The 22,768-nt window shown below is 35.6% G+C and overlaps 1 protein-coding gene across 5 annotated transcripts in view; it reads left to right on the top strand.

Annotated features, from left to right (window-relative positions):
• The window catches only part of STXBP5L (syntaxin binding protein 5L), a 459,224-nt gene that overhangs the window by 318,923 nt on the left and 117,533 nt on the right, over positions 1 to 22,768 (top strand). For all 5 annotated transcript variants that reach the window (XM_059163941.1, XM_059163939.1, XM_059163940.1 and 2 more), the window contains exons 17-18: positions 1,096 to 1,268; positions 5,863 to 5,988. In XM_059163941.1, coding sequence (XP_059019924.1) covers positions 1,096 to 1,268; positions 5,863 to 5,988 — 299 coding nt within the window. The remainder of the gene's footprint in view (positions 1 to 1,095; positions 1,269 to 5,862; positions 5,989 to 22,768) is intronic.

The following is a 22,768-nucleotide window of genomic DNA, read 5'->3' as shown; positions in this document are numbered from 1 at the left end:
AATTGTTACAGTCACTAGAATTTTTTTAAGTCTTTAAGATAATTATGACAGCCATTTTGATATTACTGTATTACCACCCCATAATGGCATTTGTTTTCAGCCTCAAAAATGCTGATTTTTTTTAAATCATATGATTTCACTTATATGTGGAATTTGAGAAACAAAACAGGCGCACAGGAGAAGGGAGGGGAATAAAACAAGATGAAATCAGAGAAGGAGACAAACCATAATAGACTCTTAACCATAGGAAACAAACAGGGTTGCTCAAGGAGGGGAAGAGAGGGGAAGATAGGGAAAATAAGCGATGGACATTAAGATATGATGATGTAATGAACTCTGGGTGTTATATAAGACTGATGAATCACTGAACTCTACCTATGAAACTAATACACTGTATGGTAATTAACTGAGTTATTTAAAATGCTGATTTTTACATTGTAAAGTAAATGTTTGTTATAAAATTGATTTTAATTAAAGCTTTGAATGCAGTCATGAAGTACTTAATTTGTAAACATTTTTAGGTTAAAAAAGGTTTTGGATCATCTTTTTATTTCCATACATTTATCATATATTTTTAAACTAAGCAATTCTAACCAAGCTAGTGAAATTGAGCTAAGCTAATGAAACAAAAATTAGAATTTATTTTGGAAAACATTTAATAAATTCAAAGTCAAAATGGACTTTTTTAAAACTAAAAGTCTTGTACAAATAACAATTTGTGTGTTGTGTATGTGTAAACATATTCAGTTTATTTTCTTTCACTGGAATAACCATGACCAATTTCTCATTTCATTATATATGGAGTTGTAATTTTTACCTTTAAAGGAGTATTTAGTATTTAAAAACTTTACCTCAACTAGTAGGTATTTTTCTTATAAATCTGAATATTAAGAGATATTTTACATTTTTTGTGAATGCCAATGAATGGTCCATGTATTTCACTATTTAAATCAATTTGGGATATCTCAACTTTACTATAAATTAAAACTGAATTTATTAATGTGAAAAAGTAATAATTACCAAAAAGTTATCAGAAACTTTAATGTGATTACTTATTATGACTTAGATGAAATTAAAACTTGACTTTTTTTTAAGTCATTAGAGGTACGACTTCAGTATGATATTGAAGATATTATTACCCCAGAACCAGAAACAAGTCCTCCATTTCCAGATCCCTCATCCCAGCTTCCTTCTTCAAGGAGTCTTTCCGGAAGCACTAACACGGTGGCTAGTGAAGGAGGAACAAAGGACAGTATCCCATGCCTCAAGTAAGTTTTGCTATCAAATTTTGAAATAATTTTACATATTAAATCATATAATACTTTGAAATTGTGCCAAATAAAATTATTCTTCTCTTTTATTAAGTTGTAGTCATTTGACCTACAGTCTACCAATGGGCACAGTGGTCTTTCTTTGAATATCCATGAAAACAACACAATATTTTCATCCCTCATTACAAATTCATGGACTTCCTTTCCAGAAGGATACTAAAAAATGACATTAATAGAATAGGAACATGTATGGCAGGGCAGAAACATGGCCACTTGCTTGGTATCACCTAATTGAAAAAGTATGTTTAGGGAATTTCTTGTTTTCTTAGAATCAAAAGGAAAACCACATTATCTACTACAAGAATACCATGTTAGAAAAAAAGGATTTCTCTCATGATTGCTAGGATATTGCAAAAATAATGTTTTTTCTTCTTTTTAACTAATGCTTTGAAGGTGAAATTTAAACAAAAGGTAGATGAGGGAGTTAGCTGAAATGTGTCTGGAAGAAGAACATTCCAGGCAGAAGGAACAACTAGAGCAAATGCCTTAAAGAGCCTCACATGTAACGCTCCATGCTCATGGACTGGAAGAACAAATATTGTTAAAATGTCTACGCTTCCCAGAGTCATCTATATTCAGTGCAATCCCTATCAAAATATCATTAACATTTTCCACAGAGCCGCAAAAAATAATTCTAAAATTTGTATTCAACTAGAAAACAACCCAAATAGCCAAAGGATTATTGAAAAGGAAAACCAAAGCTGTATGGCATCACTATTCCAGACTTCAAGCTCTATTACAAAGCTGTCATCATCAAGACAGTATGGTACTGGCACAAAAACAGACACATAAATCAAAGGAACAGAATAGGGAGCCCAGAAATGGACCCTCAATGTAATGGTCAACTATCTTCAACAAAGCAGGAAAGAATATCTAATGGGAAAAAAACAGTCTCTTCAACAAATTGTGTTGGGAAAACTAGACAGCCACATGCAGAAGAATGAAACTAGACCATTCTCTTACACCATTCACAAAAATAGACTCAAAATGGATGAAAGACCTCAATGAATCCATCAAAATCCTAAAGAACACAAGCAGGAACTCTTTGACCTTGGCCACAGCAATTTCTTGCTAGATGTGTCTCCAAAGGCAAGGGAAACAAAGGTAAAAATGAACTATTGGGACTTTATCAAGATAAAAATCTTTTGCACAGCAAAGGAAACAATTGACAAAACCAAAAGACAACTAACAGAATGGGAGAAGATATTTGCAAACGTTTTTTTCTGATAAAGGCTTAGTACCCAAAATCTTAAAGAACTTATCAAACTCAACACCCGAAGAACAAATAATCCAGTCAAGAAATAGTCAGACATGAACAGACCTTTCTCCAAAGAAGATATACAAAAGGCCAACAGACACATGAAAAAATGCTCCACATCACTCAGCATCAGGGAAATACAAGTCGAAAATACAATGAGGGGCACCTGGGTGGCTCAGTGGATTAAGCCTCTGCCTTTGGCTCAGGTCATGATCTCAGGGTCCTGGAATCAAGCACCACATCAGGCTCTCTGCTCAGCAGTGAGCCTGCTTCCCCCTCTCTCTGCCTGCCTCTCTGCCTACTTGTGATCTCTCTCTCTCTCTCTCTCTCTGTCAAATAAATAAATAAAATCTTTAAAAAAAAAAAATACAATGAGATACCACCTCACACCAGTCAGAATGGCTAACATTAACAAGTCAGGAAACAACAAATATTGGCAAAGATGTAGAGAAAGGGGAACCCTTCTACACTATTGGTGGATATGCAACCTGGTATAGTCAGTGTAGAAAACAGTATGGAGGTTCCTCAGAAAGTTGAAAATAGAGCTACCCTATGGCCCAAAAATTGCACTGGTAGGGATTTACCTCAAAGATATAAATGTAGGGATCCAAGGGGCACCTGCACTCCAATGTTTATAACAACAATGTCCACAATAACTGTCCAACTATGGGAATAGCCCAGACATCTATTGACAGATGAATGGATAAAGAAAATGTGATATATATAGATACCTATCTATATATATTACATCATATGTGTGTGTGTGTGTGTGTGTGTGTGTGTATACACATATATATAAATTTCGGCCATCAAAAAGTGAAATCTTGCCATTCGCAACAACATGGATGGAACAAGAGGGTCTTATGCTAAGTGAAATTAGGCAATCAGCAAAAAAAAAAAATTATATGATTTCACTCATATGTGGAATTTAAGAAACAAAACAGAAGAGCACAGAGGAAGGGAGGAAAAAAAATAAGACAAAATCAGAGAGGGAGACAAACCATAAGCTACTCTTAACCATAGGAAACAAACCGAGGGTTGCTGAAGGGAAGGGAGGTGGAAGGATGGTATAGTTGGGTAATGGGCATTAATGAGGGCACATGATATCATGAGCACTGGGTGTTGTATGCAACTGATGAGTCACTAAATTCTTCCTCTGAAACTAATAAAATTTACAACTGATGGGTCACTGAACTCTACCTCTGAAACTAAGTATACTGTATGTTAATTAATTTGATTTAAATAAATTTAAGAAATAAAATGCCTCACATATAAGGATGTCAGTGTACCTAGGACAACAAGAGCAAGGTGGGAAGTAATGGGGAGAGTAGTAGGAGATGAAGTTAGATGAATAATAGCCAATATAGGCCATTGTAAGGTACTTAGCTTTTATTCCTAATTAAATGGGGGCTCATTAGAGTGTTTTGAGTAGAAAGAAGACTTTATCAGACTTAACTTTTAAATTGATCACTTTGATGGCTTTGTTGAAGATGGATTTTGAGGTGGAAGGGAACGGTAGAATCCAGGAGACCAGTAAAGAGGCTATTGCACTATTGCACTAGAGATGACATTAAAGGCTGACAGATTCAGCAAATAAAAATATAGGATACCCATTTAAATTTGAATTTCAGATAAACAGTAAACATTTTTAGTATCAGTATATCCTAGATACTATGTGGAACACACAGAAAAAAAAAAGGGAAAAAGAAAATCTATTCATTGTTTATTCGAAATTCAGATTTAAATATTGGAAAGAGCCCATATATCCATCAATTGTTGAATAGGCAAGCATGTGGTATATATATACAATGGAGTATTACTCAGCCAAAAGGAAAGAAATCTTGCCATTTGCAACAACATGTATGGAAATAGAGGGTATTATGCTAAGTCCAAAAAAGACAAATACCATATGATTTCATTCATATGTGGAATTTAAGAAATAAAACAGATGAACATAGGGGAAGAGAAGGAAAAATAAAATAAGATGAAAACAGAGAGGGAAGCAAACCATAAGGGACTCTTAACTATAGGAAACAAACTGAAGGTTGCTGGAGAGGAAGTGGGGGGATGGGGTAACTGGATTATTGACATTAAGGAGCACACTATAATGAGCACTGTGTGTTGTATGCAACTGATGAGTCACTAAATTCTTCCTCTGAAACTAATAAAATAGTATATGTTAATTAAATTGAATTTAAATAAATTAATCTTAAAAAGGTGCTCAGATTTTGGATATATTTTGAAGGTGGCACAAACAGCATTTGATGATTGAGTGGATGTAAGATACAAGAGAAGGACAGTACTATGATTTTAAGGTTCTTGTAAATTGAACAACTGGAAAGATACAAGTTGTTATTAACTGGAGTAGATAAGGCTGCAGGTCAATCAAACTTATAGGGATGAGCAGAAATTCAGGTTTTCGTCATGCTGAACTCCTTTTTTTAAAGATTGATTTATTTATTTTAGAGAGAGAATGGGCAGGAGGGAGATGCAGACGGAGAAAATCTCAAGCAGACTCCCTACTGAGCATGGAGTTTGATGTGGGGCTCAACCCCATGACCTTGAGGATATGACCTGAGCTGAGGTTAAGAATTAGACACTTGGGGTACCTGGGTGACTCAATGGGTTAAGCCTCTGCCTTTGGCTCTGGTCATGATCTCAGGTCCTGGGATCGAGCTCCTCTCTGCCTCTTGTCAAATAAATAAATAAAATATACCAAAAAAAAAGAATTAGACGCTTAACTGACTGAGCCACCAAGACACCCCTGCTTGGACATGTTGAACTCAGCTCTTAAATTCGGTGGTAGATTAATGATCATTCTTTTCATTGTCATGCATAACTTACATATATGTACCAAATACTATGAAAGAAAATAAATAATAAAAATAATTTAAAACACTATCCTCATAATAACAAATAATAAATTACATTTATACTATATTATATAATATATAAGAAATAAATAATAAAATAAGTATAAATAAAAAAGATAATAAATAACAAATAATTTTTAAAAAGAAAGTGATCAAGGCCTTTTGAAGTTGTGACCTTGACTAATTAAAAAGCTACTTAAAGAATAACTAAGCAAACAGATGTGTTTTTAAAAAGCTAGAAGACACTGTCTACCTCTGTATTATCCTCAGGGTCTGGTATTATATATTTCTGTAGGAAGATTCTATATAAGATAATCATATAGAAGATTCTATATGAAGATAATCATGAGCATACTTATTTAAACTGTATATTATAGAACTAATTTTTCTCTTTTTTTAGTGTTAAGACACGGCCAGTGCGGATGCCTCCAGGATATCAAGCAGAGCTTGTTATTCAGTTGGTGTGGGTGGATGGTGAGCCTCCCCAACAGATTACTAGTCTTGCTGTAAGCTCAGCATATGGAATGTAAGTAGTTAAACATTCAAATTTTTATTATTTAATATATTTGACATACTTAGATGTTTCTTTTAAAATACCTAAGTCCTAAAAATGGGAAGAAACCCTTACTTAGATTTTAACTTGATTGAAAATGGTATAAGAATAATAATAATGTAAATAAAACCTATGATTATTTGTTCTTGCTTGAAGTCAAACTTGTGATAATATTCCCACTTTTAATGTTAGGAGGTTGTTAAGATGTTAATACACATACTTTTTTTGTTGATTTTATATCCCTTTCCTCTTTGTGTTTCAACTTGGATACTTTCTTCTGACTTGTCTTTTAGAGTTCATGATTCTCTCTTCAACCATTTCTAATATTATGCTATACCTACCCATGGAGTTCAGTTTCAGTTATTTTTCAGTTCTATGCCTTTCATTTGGCCCTTTTTAAAGCTTATTTTTATCTTCTTAAATTATTACTCTTGTCCTTCATTTCCTTGAACATGCTGAATATAGTTTCTTTAAATATGTATTTGATAACTCCCTATGTGGTATCTAGTTTATTATTTGTCTTGGGTTTTGATCATATTATCTTCATGTATCCCAGATTTGCTTTCTGATTTTGTTTCTAATTTTTTCATGGAACATTATATGAATTTATATAACATAATATATAAATAAATAAGTAAATAAATAAATAAGTATTATAAAGATAATTTCAGGTTCTAAGTGATATTGTTATCTTCCAAAAAGTATTCACATTTCCTCTAACAGGCTAAACTAAGAGGAATTTGAAAGCTGAGAACAACATAATCCAGTCAGATATTCTTTGAAAGTTGGGTTGTATTCCCTTTAAAAGCTAATTTAATTATAATTAATCCTTATTTCTAGATTGTAGTCCTCCATAGAAGTTGTGCCAAATTATACTCCCACCAACAGTGTTTTAAGAATGCCTGATCTTCCACTACCTTCTTAACAGTGGTGTATAACCAAACATTTTCTTAAGAAGTATATAAGTAGAATTTTCTCATATCTTAAGTGAATTTGAACATATTTTTCTATACTATTGACATTTCTTTTTACAGTCTTTGTCCATTTTTCTGCAGAGCTGTTGGTATTTCTCTTATAGGTTTGTGAAAACTATTTACAAAGTAGGAAAGCTAGCTTTCTATGTGATGTAACTTGCCAGTATTTTCCCTGCTTTTGTTTATGGGGATGTTTAGGATTTTTTTTCCATGCATAAATTTAAAAAAATTTTTTTAAATAACTCTATTTTTATGGCTCTGGATTTTGTGTAATACTTAGAAAAGCTTTCCTCCCTTTTTATATTCTCTTTTTTTTATTTTTTATTTTCAGCATAACAATATTCATATTCTCTTTTAATATATTTATCTTTTAAATATTTAAGTATTTCTTTTAACTAGCATTAATTTATGTATAAGGTATGAAATAGAGATTAAACTTTCTTTCCACATGATTAAGAGTTGTAGCCAACACTACTTCCTGAATACTTCATCTTTTTCCTCAAAATTTGGTACCTTTTATCAAATAATACATTTTTTAAAATACATTTGGCTCTACTTCTATACTTACCAGTCTTCCCCTAAGCTAAGTCTAATGGTGAATATACATAAGGGGCACTTGTTCTTAACTGAAAACTTGTTTGGTAAGAAAACTGACAGAAACAGCCCTTTAATGAATGGTGGAAAGGATGAAAGTGTGGGACAGTCAATAATCCCATTATTTGATACCGCAAGAATACATGTTTGCAAGAATATAGTACAAGTAGTTGTGGCCAATGACTGACCTCAAGCTATTTTCAGGGTTCTGTACTCAAAAGATTGGCCTATAAAGGCAAGGAATGATAAAATTAAGAGGCTAGGAAAGTATATCACCAGGTTCAGAAGCTGAAAGTTGTTTAGAATATATTAGAGAGCATATTTTCAACATAAAATAACTGGGAGTGACAGTCACTATAGAACCTCTCAAGAACAAATCTTACATGAGAAAGACAGCTTGGACACCTTTCTCATAGACAGTTTGGACCACCAAAAAACTCCAGCTTAAGTGGCTACTTATATACATCCCAGCAAAATTTTAAGAAATAAATAATACCAATATTACATAAAATCATTCTGAGAATTGAGAAAGAAAATGTCATATTCATCTCTTTATGGGCCAGCATAGTCTGATTTCAAAATTTGAAGAGAATATTACTAAAAGTGCAACATTAATATAGGTGTAAAAATCCCAGCCAAAATATAAATAAATCTAGTAATAAAATAATTACATATTATAATCATATTTGGCTTATGCCAGGAATGCAAGGCTTTTTTAACATTTGAAATGAATTGATGCAATTCATCACATTAAAGGATAAAGGATAAAATAGAAAACCATATAAGTGAGCCATGAAATGCAAAAAGCAAAAACACTTGGTAAAATTTATAATCTATTGATGATTTTAAAAGAAAAATTAGCTGTAAAAAGAAGGAAATTTTGTTAACGTGATACATGGCAGCAAATATCATTCATACCTCACAGTAAAATGTTGAAAGTTTTACCTCTGAGATAAAAACAGGACAAGGATAACTGCTATCACCACCTCTATTCACAGTGTACTGTAAATCTTAGCCAAACCAGTACAGAAAGGAAAATAAATCAAAGTTACATAGATTAGAAAAAAGGAAATGGAAAAAAAATGATTATTTATGTAAATCATTTAAATACTTTACAGATAAATTATTAGAATTACTAATAATTTTAATAAGATTGCTGGGTATGAAGTCAATGTAAAAATAAATTACATTTCCATACACTGAAAAAAAATAGAAACTAAAATTGTATAAAGATTCCACTTAAAATAAAAATAATAAAATACCTAGGACTATAACTAATAAACAATGATCAAGACCTCTACACAGAAAACTACAAAACTTAAGAGAAATTAAAGAAGCTAAATCATGGACTTTAAAATTCAGTAATATCTCAAAGATATCGAGTTTTCACAAAATGATCTATAGATTTACCACAATGCCAATACAAACTTTTAGCAGGTTTTTTCCCCTGGAAGTTTAAAACTAGTTCTAAAATTTAGAGAATTTCAAAGGACCACACTAGCTAAGACAGTACTAAGAAAAACAGAATTAGAAGATTGCTCTATTGGAAAACAAAATTAAATAACGATAAATTAGTTATGACAGTGTTTTTATTGGCACAGGGGAGCTAGACAAAAAGACCAGTGAACAGAAGAAAGAGTGCAGAAAGAGATCCAGGCATTTAGCCAAATTGGTTCTGCAGAGCAATAGAGGAAATGACAGGTTTCCCCCCAATAAATACTACAAAGCCAGTTGAAAAATTATATAGAAAAACTGAAATTTGACTCTTCTTTCTGACTATACACAAAGATTCTAGGAGGTATTATAGGAGAATATGTCATTACACTTGTGTTAAGAAAATATTTCTTCAACAAACTCAAAAAGTATTAACCATAAATAAAAACATTAAGAACATTTTGAGGAACCTCCATGCTGTTTTCCAGAGTGGCTGCACCAGCTTGCATTCCCAACAGTGTAGGAGGGTTCACCTTTCTCCGCATCCTCGCCAGCATCTGTCATTTCCTGACTTGTTGATTTTAGCCATTCTGACTGGTGTGAGGTGATATCTCATTGTGGTTTTGATTTGTATTTCCCTGATGCCGAGTGATATGGAGCACTCTTTCATGTGTCTGTTGGCCATCTGGATGTCTTCTTTGCAGAAATGTCTTGTTCATGTCCTCTGCCCATTTCTTGATTGGATTATTTGTTCTTTGGGTGTTGAGTTTGCTAAGTTCTTTATAGATTCTGGACACTAGTCCTTTATCTGATATGTCATTTGCAAATATCTTCTCCCATTCTGTCAGTTGTCTTTTGATTTTGTTAACTGTTTCCTTTGCTGTGCAAAAGCTTTTGATCTTGATGAAATCCCAATAGTTCATTTTTGCCCTTGCTTCCCTTGCTTTTGGCATTGTTCTTAGGAAGATGTTGCTGAGGCTGAGGTCGAAGAGGTTGCTGCCTGTGTTCTCCTCAAGGATTTTGATGGATTCCTTTCTCACATTGAGGTCCTTCATCCATTTTGAGTCTATTTTTGTGTGTGGTGTAAGGAAATGGTCCAATTTCATTTTTCTGCATGTGGCTGTCCAATTTTCCCAGCACCATTTATTGAAGAGGCTGTCTTTTTTCCATTGGACATTCTTTCCTGCTTTGTCGAAGATTAGTTGACTGTAGAGTTGAGGGTCTATTTCTGGGCTCTCTATTCTGTTCCATTGATCTATGTGTCTGTTTTTGTGCCAGTACAATGCTGTCTTGATGATGACAGCTTTGTAATAGAGCTTGAAGTCCGGAGTTGTGATGCCACCAACGTTGGCTTTCTTTTTCAATATCCCTTTGGCTATTCGAGGTCTTTTCTGGTTCCATGTAAATCTTAGAATTATTTGTTCCATTTCTTTGAAAAAGATGGATGGTACTTTGATAGGAATTGCATTAAATGTGTAGATTGCTTTAGGTAGCATAGACATTTTCACAATATTTATTCTTCCAATCCAGGAGCATGGAACATTTTTCCATTTCTTTGTGTCTTCCTCAATTTCTTTCATGAGTACTTTATAGTTTTCTGAGTATACATTCTGTGCCTCTTTGGTTAGGTTTATTCCTAGGTATCTTATGGTTTTGGATGCAATTGTACATGGGATTGACTCCTTAATTTCTCTTTCTTCTGTCTTGCTGTTGGTGTAGAGATGTAACTGATTTCTGTGCATTGATTTTATATACTGACACTTTACTGAATTCTTGTATAAGTTCTAGCAGTTTTGGAGTGGAGTCTTTTGGGTTTTCCACATATAGTATCATATCATCTGCGAAGGGTGATAATTTACTTCTTCTTTGCCGATTTGGATGCCCTTAATTTCCTTTTGTTGTCTGATTGCTGAGGCTAGGAACTCTAGTACTATGTTGAATAGCAGTGGTGATGATGGACATGCCTGCCGTGTTCCTGACCTTAGCGGAAAAGCTTTCAGTTTTTCTCCATTGAGAATGATATTTGCGGTGGGTTTTTCATAGATGGCTTTGATGATATTGAGGTATGTGCCCTCTATCCCTACACTTTGAAGAGTTTTGATCAGGAAGGGATGCTGTACTTTGTCAAATGCTTTTTCAGCATCTATTGAGAGTATCATATGGTTCTTGTTCTTTCTTTTATTGATGTGTTGTATCACATTGACTGATTTGCGGATGTTGAACCAACCTTGCAGCCCTGGAATAAATCCCACTTGGTCGTGGTGAATAATCCTTTTAATGTACTGTTGAATCCTATTAGCTAGTATTTTGTTGAGTATTTTCACATCTGTGTTCATCAAGGATATCGGTCTATAGCTCTCTTTTTTGATGGGATCCTTGTCTAGTTTTGGGATCAAGGTGATGCTGGCCTCATAAAATGAGTTTGGAAGTTTTCCTTCCATTTCTATTTTCTGGAACAGTTTCAGGAGAATAGGAATTAGTTCTTCTTTAAATGTTTGATAGAATTCCACGGGAAGCCGTCTGGCCCTGGGCTTTTGTTTGTTTGGAGATTTTTAATGACTGTTTCAATCTCCTTACTGGTTATGGGTCTGTTCAGGCTTTCTATTTCCTCCTGGTTCAGTTGTGGTAGTTTATATGTTCTAGGAATGCATCCATTTCTTCCAGATTGTCAAATTTATTGGGGTAGAGTTGCTCATAGTATGTTCTTATAATAGTTTGTATTTCTTTGGTGTTAGATGTGATCTCTCCTCTTTCATTCATGATTTTATTTATTTGGGTCCTTTCTCTTTTCTTTTTGATAAGTCGGGCCATGGGCTTATCAATTTTATTAATTCTTTCAAAGAACCAGCTCCTGGTTTCGTTGATTTCTTCTATTGTTTTTTTTGTTTCTGTTTCATTGATTTCTGCTCTGATCTTTATGATTTCTCTTCTCCTGCTGGGCTTAGGGTTTCTTTCTTGTTCTTTCTCCAGCTCCTTTAGGTGTACGGTTAGGTTGTGTACCTGAGACCTTTCTTGTTTCTTGAGAAAGGCTTGTACCACTATGTATTTTCCTCTCAGGACTGCCTTTGTTGTATCCCACAGATTTTGAACTGTTGTATTTTTATTATCATTTGTTTCCATGATTTTTTTCAATTCGTCTTTAATTTCCCAGTTGACCCATTCATTCTTTAGAAGGATGCTGTTTAGTCTCCATGTATTTGGGTTCTTTTCAAACTTCCTTTTGTGGTTGAGTTCTACCTTTAGAGCATTGTGGTCTGAAAATATGCAGAGAATGATCCCAATCTTTTGATACCGGTTGAGTCTTGATTTAGGACCGAGGATGTGATCTATACTGGAGAATGTTCCATGTGCACTAGAGAAGAATGTGTGTTCTGTTGCTTTGGGATGAAATGTTCTGAATATATCTGTGATGTCCATCTGGTCCAGTGTGTCGTTTAAGGCCTTTATTTCCTTGCTGATCTTTTGCTTGGATGATCTGTCCATTTCAGTGAGGGGAGTGTTAAAGTCCCCTACTATTATTGTATTATTGTTGATGTGTTTCTTTGATTTTGTTATTAATTGGTTTATATAGTTGGCTGCTCCCACGTTGGGGGCATAGATATTTAAAATTGTTAAATCTTCTTGTTGGACAGACCCTTTGAGTATGATATAGTGTCCTTCCTCTTCTCTTCTTATAGTCTTTGGCTTAAAATCTAATTGATCTGATATAAGGATTGCCACTCCTGCTTTCTTCTTTTTTTTTTTTTTTTATAATTTTTTTTATTTTTTATAAACATATATTTTTATCCCCAGGGGTACAGGTCTGTGAATCACCAGGTTTACACACTTCACAGCACTCACCAAATCACATGCCCTCCCCAATGTCCATAATCCCAACCCCTTCTCCCAAACCCCCTCCCCTCGGCAACCCTCAGTTTGTTTTGTGAGATTAAGAGTCACTTATGGTTTGTCTCCCTCCCAATCCCATCTTGTTTCATTTATTCTTCTTCTACCCACTTAAGCCTCCATGTTGCATCACCACTTCCTCATATCAGGGAGATCATATGATAGTTGTCTTTCTCTGCTTGACTTATTTCGCTAAGCATGATACGCTCTAGTTCCATCCATGTTGTTGCAAATGGCAAGATTTCATTTCTTTTGATGGCTGCATAGTATTCCATTGTGTATATATACCACATCTTCTTGATCCATTCATCTGTTGATGGACATCTAGGTTCTTTCCATAGTTTGGCTATTGTGGACATTGCTGCTATAAATATTCGGGTGCATGTGCCCCTTTGGATCACTACATTTGTATCTTTAGGGTAAATACCCAATAGTGCAATTGCTGGGTCATAGGGCAGTTCTATTTTCAACATTTTGAGGAACCTCCATGCTGTTTTCCAGAGTGGCTGCACCCCACCAACAGTGTAGGAGGGTTCCCCTTTCTCCGCATCCTCGCCAGCATCTGTCATTTCCTGACTTGTTGATTTTAGCCATTCTGACTGGTGTGAGGTGATATCTCATTGTGGTTTTGATTTGTATTTCCCTGATGCCGAGTGATATGGAGCACTTTTTCATGTGTCTGTTCGCCATCTGGATGTCTTCTTTGCAGAAATGTCTGTTCATGTCCTCTGCCCATTTCTTGATTGGATTATTTGTTCTTTGGGTGTTGAGTTTGCTAAGTTCTTTATAGATTCTGGACACTAGTCCTTTATCTGATATGTCGTTTGCAAATATCTTCTCCCATTCTGTCAGTTGTCTTTTGATTTTGTTAACTGTTTCCTTTGCTGTGCAAAAGCTTTTGATCTTGATGAAATCCCAGTAGTTCATTTTTTCCCTTGGTTCCCTTGCCTTTTGCGTTGTTCCTAGGAAGATGTTGCTGCGGCAGAGGTCGAAGAGGTTGCTGCCCGTGTTCTCCTCAAGGATTTTGATGGATTCCGTTCGTACATTGAGGTCCTTCATCCATTTTGAGTCTATTTTTGTGTGTGGTGTAAGGAAATGGTCCAATTTCATTTTTCTGCATGTGGCTGTCCAATTTTCCTAGCACCATTTATTGAAAAGGCTGTCTTTTTTCCATTGGACATTCTTTCCTGCTTTGTTGAAGATTAGTTGACCATAGAGTTGAGGGTCTATTTCTGGGCTCTCTATTCTGTTCCATTGATCTATGTGTCTGTTTTTGTGCCAGTACCATGCTGTCTTGATGATGACAGCTTTGTAATAGAGCCTGAAGTCCGGAATTGTGATGCCACCAACGTTGGCTTTCTTTTTCAATATCCCTTTGGCTATTCGAGGTCTTTTCTGGTTCCATATAAATTTTAGCATTATTTGTTCCATTTCTTTGAAAAAGATGGATGGTACTTTAATAGGAATTGCATTAAATGTGTAGATTGCTTTAGGTAGCATAGACATTTTCACAATATTTATTCTTCCAATCCAGGAGCATGGCACATTTTTCCATTTCTTTGTGTCTTCCTCAATTTCTTTCATGAGTACTTTATAGTTTTCTGAGTATAGATTCTGTGTCTCTTTGGTTAGGTTTATTCCTAGGTATCTTATGGTTTTGGATGCAATTGTAAATGGGATTGACTCCTTAATATCTCTTTCTTCTGTCTTGCTGTTGGTGTAGAGAAATGCAACTGATTTCTGTGCATTGATTTTATATCCTGACACTTTACTGAATTCCTGTATAAGTTCTAGCAGTTTTGGAGTGGGGTCTTTTGGGTTTTCCACATATAGTATCATATCATCTGCGAAGAGTGATAATTTGACTTCTTCTTTGCCGATTTGGATGCCTTTAATTTCCTTTTGTTGTCTGATTGCTGAGGCTAGGACCTCTAGTACGATGTTGAATAGCAGTGGTGATAATGGACATCCCTGCCGTGTTCCTGACCTTAGCGGAAAAGCTTTCAGTTTTTCTCCATTGAGAATGATATTTGCGGTGGGTTTTTCATAGATGGCTTTGATGATATTGAGGTATGCGCCCTCTATCCCTACACTTTGAAGAGTTTTGATCAGGAAGGGATGTTGTACTTTGTCAAATGCTTTTTCAGCATCTATTGAGAGTATCATATGGTTCTTGTTCTTTCGTTTATTGATGTGTTGTATCACATTGACTGATTTGCGGATGTTGAACCAACCTTGCAGCCCTGGAATAAATCCCACTTGGTCGTGGTGAATAATCCTTTTAATGTACTGTTGAATCCTATTGGCTAGTATTTTGTTGAGTATTTTCGCATCTGTGTTCATCAAGGATATCGGTCTATAGCTCTCTTTTTTGGTGGGATCCTTGTCTGGTTTTGGGATCAAGGTGATGCTGGCCTCATATAATGAGTTTGGAAGTTTTCCTTCCATTTCTATTTTTTGGAACAGTTTCAGGAGAATAGGAATTAGTTCTTCTTTAAATGTTTGGTAGAATTCCCCCGGGAAGCCGTCTGGCCCTGGGCTTTTGTTTGTTTGGAGATTTTTAATGACTGTTTCAATCTCCTTACTGGTTATGGGTCTGTTCAGGCTTTCTATTTCTTCCTGGCTCAGTTGTGGTAGTTTATATGTTTCTAGGAATGCATCCATTTCTTCCAGATTGTCAAATTTGTTGGCATAGAGTTGCTCATAGTATGTTCTTATAATAGTTTGTATTTCTTTGGTGTTAGTTGTGATCTCTCCTCTTTCATTCATGATTTTATTTATTTGGGTCCTTTCTCTTTTCTTTTTGATAAGTCGGGCCAGGGGTTTATCAATTTTATTAATTCTTTCAAAGAACCAGCTCCTAGTTTCGTTGATTTGTTCTATTGTTTTTTTGGTTTCTATTTCATTGATTTCTGCTCTGATCTTTATGATTTCTCTTCTCCTGCTGGGCTTAGGGTTTCTTTCTTGTTCTTTCTCCAGCTCCTTTAGGTGTAGGGTTAGGTTGTGTACCTGAGACCTTTCTTGTTTTTGAGAAAGGCTTGTACCGCTATATATTTTCCTCTCAGGACTGCCTTTGTTGTGTCCCACAGATTTTGAACCGTTGTATTTTCATTATCATTTGTTTCCATGATTTTTTTCAATTCTTCTTTAATTTCCCGGTTGACCCATTCATTCTTTAGAAGGATACTGTTTAGTCTCCATGTATTTGGGTTCTTTCCAAACTTCCTTTTGTGGTTGAGTTCTAGCTTTAGAGCATTGTGGTCTGAAAATATGCAGGGAATGATCCCAATCTTTTGATACCGGTGGAGTCCTGATTTAGGACCAAGGATGTGATCTATTCTGGAGAATGTTCCATGTGCACTAGAGAAGAATGTGTATTCTGTTGCTTTGGGATGAAATGTTCTGAATATATCTGTGATGTCCATCTGGCCCAGTGTGTCGTTTAAGGCCTTTATTTCCTTGCTGATCTTTTGCTTGGATGACCTGTCCATTTCAGTGAGGGGAGTGTTAAAGTCCCCTACTATTATTGTATTATTGTTGATGTGTTTCTTTGATTTTGTTATTAATTGGTTTATATAGTTGGCTGCTCCCACGTTGGGGGCATAGATATTTAAAATTGTTAAATCTTCTTGTTGGACAGACCCTTTGAGTATGATATAGTGTCCTTCCTCTTCTCTTCTTATAGTCTTTGGCTTAAAATCTAATTGATCTGATATAAGGATTGCCACTCCTGCTTTCTTCTGATGTTCATTAGCATGGTAAATTCTTTTCCACCCCCTCACTTTAAATCTGGAGGTGTCTTCGGGCTTAAAATGAGTTTCTTGGAGGCAATATATAGATGGGTTTTGTTTTTTTATCCATTCTGATACCCTGTGTCTTTTGATAGGGGCATTTAGCCCATTAACATTCAGGGTAACTATTGAGAGATATGAATTTAGTGCCATTGTATTGCCTGTAAGGTGACTGTTACTGTATATGGTCTCCTTTCCTTTCTGATCTACCACTTGTAGGCTCTCTCTTTGCTTAGAGGACCCCTTTCAATATTTCCTGTAGAGCTGGTTTGGTGTTTGCAAATTCTTTCAGTTTTTGTTTGTCCTGGAAGCTTTTAATCTCTCCTTGTATTTTCAATGATAGCCTAGCTGGATATAGTATTCTTGGCTGCAGGTTTTTCTTGTTTAGTGCTCTGAAAATATCATGCCAGCGCTTTCTGGCCTGCCAGGTCTTGTGGATAAGTCAGCTGCCAATCTAATATTTTTACCATTGTATGTTACAGACTTCTTTTCCCGGGCTGCTTTCAGGATTTTCTCTTTGTCACTGAGACTTGTAAATTTTACTATTAGGTGACGGGGTGTGGGCCTATTCTTATTGATTTTGAGGGGTGTTCTCTGAACCTCCTGAATTTTGATGCTTGTTCCCTTTGCCATATTGGTGAAATTCTCCCCAATAATTCTCTCCAGTATACCTTCTGCTCCCCTCTCTCTTTCTTCTTCTTCTGGAATCCCAATTATTCTAATGTTGTTTTGTCTTATGGTGTCACTTATCTCTCGAATTCTCCCCTCGTGGTCCTGTAGCTGTTTGTCCCTCTTTTGTTCAGCTTCTTTATTCTCTGTCATTTGGTCTTCTATATCACTAATTCTTTCTTCTGCCTCATTTATCCTAGCAGTGAGAGCCTCCATTTTTGATTGCACCTCATTAATAGCTTTTTTTATTTCAACTTGGTTAGATTTTAGTTCTTTTATTTCTCCAGAAAGGGCTTTTATATCTCCCGAGAGGGTTTCTCTAATATCTTCCATGCCTTTTTCGAGCCCGGCTAGAACCTTGAGAATTGTCATTCTGAACTCTAGATCTGACATATTACCAATGTCTATATTGATTAGGTCCCTAGCCTTCAGTACTGCCTCTTGTTCTTTTTTTTGTGGTGAATTTTTCCGTCTTGTCATTTTGTCCAGATAAGAGTATATGAAGGATCAAGTAAAATACTAAAAGGGTGGCAACAACCCCCGGAAAATATGCTTTAACCAAATTAGAAGAGATCCCAAATCGTGAGAGGGGAGAAAGGGGATAAAAAGAGGTTCAAAAAGGAATAAAGAAAAAAAATGAAAAAAAGAAAGAAAAAGAAAAGAAAAGAATTTTAAAAAAAGAAAACACATAAGAAAAATATAAAAAAGAATAAATATATATATTAGATAAACTTTCAGAAAGTGGTTGTTTTTCAGTTTCCAGAATTGCTGTTCTTCTTCTCTTCGATCTGCCGATGGATTTTCAGGTGTTTGCAATCTTTAGATAAGCTATCTATCTGATCTCCGGCTAGCTGAAGTAGTCTCAGCCTGCTACTTCTCTGCCATCTTGACTCCTCCCCCCAAGATGTAACTTTTATGGGTGCCTGGCTGACTCAGTAGAGCATTGTGACTGTTGATCTCAGGATGTGAGGTCAAGCTCCACATTAAGCATAGAGCTTACTTAAAAAATAAAAATAAAATAAAATGTAACTTTAAGGCTCAGGGCAGGATACACATGACATATCCAAATAGAATAATTGAAGAGTTTTTAACCAATGGCATCTTATCTAGGATGTAGAAAAACATAAAGTAGTGTACTATCCCAGGGCTAAAAAGGATAGTGCTTCATTAACCACCCATAAAATAATAGCTTGAACACATAATTACTAAACATTATTTATTGAATACAAAGTAAATGGATAATAGAGTGATTTTATCTAACAAATACAAAAAGAATTTATGGATGAGGAGAAAATCAAGATGGCAGAGTAGAAAGGTTCTGAGTTTAAGTTCTCCATGGACACATTAAAATTATGACTACATATAGGACAACGCTCTCTGAGAATGACCAGGAGACTAGAAGAATAACTCTTACACAATTGAGGCTTAAAAGAAAAGCCACACAGAGACAGGAAGAGGGGAAGAGATGCAGACTACTCAAGACCTATATCGCCAGTATGGCAACCCACATGTGGCAAGGATATCGCAAAGGCAGGGGTACTCCCTGAGGAGGTAAGTGTTAAGGCACCACATTAGGCATCTCTGCCCTGAGGACCTGCACTGGGAAGATGTGACCCCCATAACATCTGGCTTTGAAAATTAGTGAAGTTTAACTGTGGGATAACTATGGGGCTGTAGGAAAATGAGACTCTGCTCATAAAGAGCCTGTGCACCAACTCATTTACACCAAGATCCAACAGAGAGGCAGCAATTTAAAAGGAACCTGGGTCCTACTTGAAGGAGATTTATTGACTAATTTTACTATGTGTGCTGGAGAGACAGTATCTGTAGCAACTTTCTTTAGGAATAGATGCACTTTTTCATATTCCTCTACCTAACTAGCCTGGTACAGGTAGACACCATTTCTGATACTCTCCGTCTACCTTGTTAACATTACTCATCCCACCCTGGTGTTTCCCTATGGGCCTATCCACCAGGGCAGCTGCAACAGTCATGTCCAGAACTTGCAGTCAAACACAAGAGAAGCTAGTCCTGCCCCCATGACCACCCACAAAATTCACAGAAGCTGTAGACAGGCCTCTCAGCCAGATGTGTCAAGGGTCAGCCCACATACCAGTAGACCTGTAGCAGCTGCAGCCCAGCCACAACAGAATGAAATACAGAACCCACATAGGAGATACCCCAGAGCACCTGGTTCTGGTGAACAGCTGGACTTGTACTTCTGGGCCACACAGGAAATCTACCTAAGGCTACTCCTTCACAACGGGGAGATACAGCTGATCTACCTAATATGTAGAAACAAACACAGAAAGTCAAGCAGGATGAGGAGAGAGAGGAATATATTCCAAATGAAAGAATAGACAACCTCCAGAGAAAGAGCTAAATGAAACTGAGATAAGGAATCTACCTAATAAAAAGTTCAAAATTATGGTCATAAAGATGCTAACCAAACTTGAGGAAAGAATAGATGAACACAGTGAGGCCTCAACAGACAGACAGAAAATATAAAGGAAAGCCAATCAGTACTGAAGGATATAATAACTGAAATGAAAAATACACTCAAGGGAATCAACAGTTGCTAAGATGCCGCAGAAGTCCAAGTGATCTAGAAAACAGGGTATTGGAAATCACCCAAGCTGAACTTCAAAAAGAAAAAAGAAATTTAAATTGAGAATAATATAAGAGATCTCTGTGACTTCAAGGGTACTAACATTCATATTATAAGGGCTACCGAAGAAGAATGAGAGGAAGGGGCAAAAAATTTAATTGAAGAAATAGCTGAAAACCTCCCTAACCTGAGGAAGGAAACAGATATTCATGTCTAAATCTCACAGAGAACTCCAAAAAAGAAGAACCCAAAGAGGCCTACAATAAGACATATAATAATAAATGTCAAAATTAGAGATGAAAAGAGGGTTTTGTTTGTTTGTTGTTTAGGCACAGTTAATTGGGTACATTTATTAACATTATCTTGGGGTTTGCAGGGTGGAAAATAGTTTCTATTTCAAGGCGAACCACACCAATTATTAGCAACTTCCTATGGAGCTTTTTTTTTTAAATTTTTTTATTAATTTATTTATTTTCAGCATAACCGTATTCATTATTTTTTCACCACACCCAGTGCTCCATGCAATCCATGCCCTCTATAATACTCACCACCTGGTACCCCAACCCCCCCCCACCATTTCAAATCCCTCAGATTGTTTTTCAGAGTCCGTAGTCTCTCATGGTTCACCTCCCCTTCCAATTTCCCCGAACTCCCTTCTCCTCTTTAACTCCCCATGTCCTCCATGCTATTTGTTATGTTCCACAAATAAGTGAAACCATATGATAATTGACTCTCTCTGCTTGACTTATTTCACTCAGCATAATCTCTTCCAGTCCCGTCCATGTTGCTACAAAAGTTGGGTATTCATCCTTTCTGATGGAGGCATAATACTCTATGGAGCTTTTTTTTTTTTTAATGTTCAATTAGCCAGCATATAGTACATCATTAGTTTTTTATGTAGTGTTCAAAAGCAGCAAAAGAAAAGTAACTAGTTATGGACAAAGGAACCCCCATAAGGTTCCAGAAGATAGTGGCATGACATATTCAATGAGTGGAAAGGAAAAATACATACAACCAAGAATACCCTATCCAGCAGTTTTCATTCAGAATTGAAGGAGAAGAATTCATCACCACTGACCTGGCCATATAAGAAAAGTTAAGGGGACTTCTTTAAGAAAAGAAATGGCCATAACTAGAAGTAAAAAATTATAAAAGATAAAACCTCACAGGTAAAAGCAAAGATACAGTAAAGGTAGTAGATCAACCACTTACAAAGCTAGCATAATGGTTAAAAGACAAAAAAACAATTGTATCTTTAATAATTACTTAAGGGATACACAAAATAAGAAAATACAAAATATGACATATACTTAAAATGTGGAGAGGTGGAATACAAATATAAATCTAATTGTTTCACACCATTTATCAAAAAGGATATCTTTCTTCTGAATTGTCATGGCACTTTTGTCAAATATCAGATGACCATTTATGTGTGTTTATGGCCACTCCTCTGTTTCATTAAAATTTATTTTTTATCTTTATTTCAATACCAGTCTGTTTTATTCCTATAGCTCTAGAGTAGGTTTTCCTCCCCCTTCGCAAATAACTGCAATATATATTTTTTAAGGTTTTATTTATTTATCTGAGAGAGAGAAAGAAGAAACAAACAGGGCAGGGAGGAGCAGAGGAAGAGGGAAAAACAGATTCCCTAATGAGCAGGGAGCCTGACACAGGGCTAAATCCCAGGACCCCAAGATCATGACCTAAGCCAAAAGCAGACGCTTAACTGACTGAGCAACCCAGGTGCCCCTATTTATTAAGTATTTTTAATATCCTTGTTTGCTACTTTTGTCATATGTTTCATTTCTGTCGATTTTTTTTCCCTCTGGTTACCAGTCATGTTTTCTTAATTTTATATATGTCTGCTACTTATTATATAGAGGACATTGTGAATTTTACATTATGGTGGTATTTTGTTGATTCTTTTTAATAGTGTTGGAGATTTTTCTGGAAGGCAGTTATGTTATTTAGAATCATGCTTCTAAGCTTTTTTTAGGATGGGGTTCAGAAAAGCCTTTAGTTCATGGCTAATTTGTCCCCACTACTAAAGTGATACTACTTATATCTGGGGTTTTTTTTTAATGTATTATAAGATCTCAGCAGTTTGGCTGGTAGTAACATGAAATATTTTCAGCCTTGTGTAAGCTTTGGGAATTGTTCAGCTTTATCTCTTTGGTGATTCTTTCCTGAGCCTGGGGTAGTTACTTTACATGGATACTCGAGAGAACCATTCTATAAATTTCTCTGGTGTACTCTTTCTATGCAGCTCTCATTTCTCTATATTTTAAATTCTGGCTGCTTTCACATTATCAGACTCTGATCTCTTTCTCCTCAATTCAACATGACCACTGATGTTTCATTTTCCTGTGCTCTAGCCTGGGAAATCTCTCCATTCACTAAGTTAGGAAAATTAATCTAAATTAAAATACCTAGGTGGCACAGTTGGTTAAGTGACCAACTCTTGGTTTCAGCTTAGGGCATGACCTCAGCTCTGCACCAAGCATGGAATCTTCTTATGATCTCTCTTCCTTCCCCTCTGTCCCTCCTACTTGTGTTCTCTCTGTCTCAAATAAATAAATAATTCTTCAAAATGCCTGCTTAGTGGAGCTGTTTTAATTTCTCAGAAGAAATTAATCAAATTGTGTTTGTCTTTTAATAAGTAGGACAAATAAAGAATAGAGAGTAAGAAAATTTTAATTTTTTTGTGAATGAAAATTTTATCTGTTTATATCTACTGTGGTATCAAAACCTTAGATATAAAAAGTTAATTTTATGTAACATTTTGCATTAAATACATA

Source organism: Mustela lutreola, chromosome 2 (genome assembly GCF_030435805.1).
Source record: "Mustela lutreola isolate mMusLut2 chromosome 2, mMusLut2.pri, whole genome shotgun sequence".
Lineage (NCBI taxonomy): Eukaryota > Metazoa > Chordata > Mammalia > Carnivora > Mustelidae > Mustela > Mustela lutreola.
The sequence above is the reverse complement of the archived record's forward strand: the minus strand, read 5'-3'. Positions and strand labels throughout refer to the sequence as shown.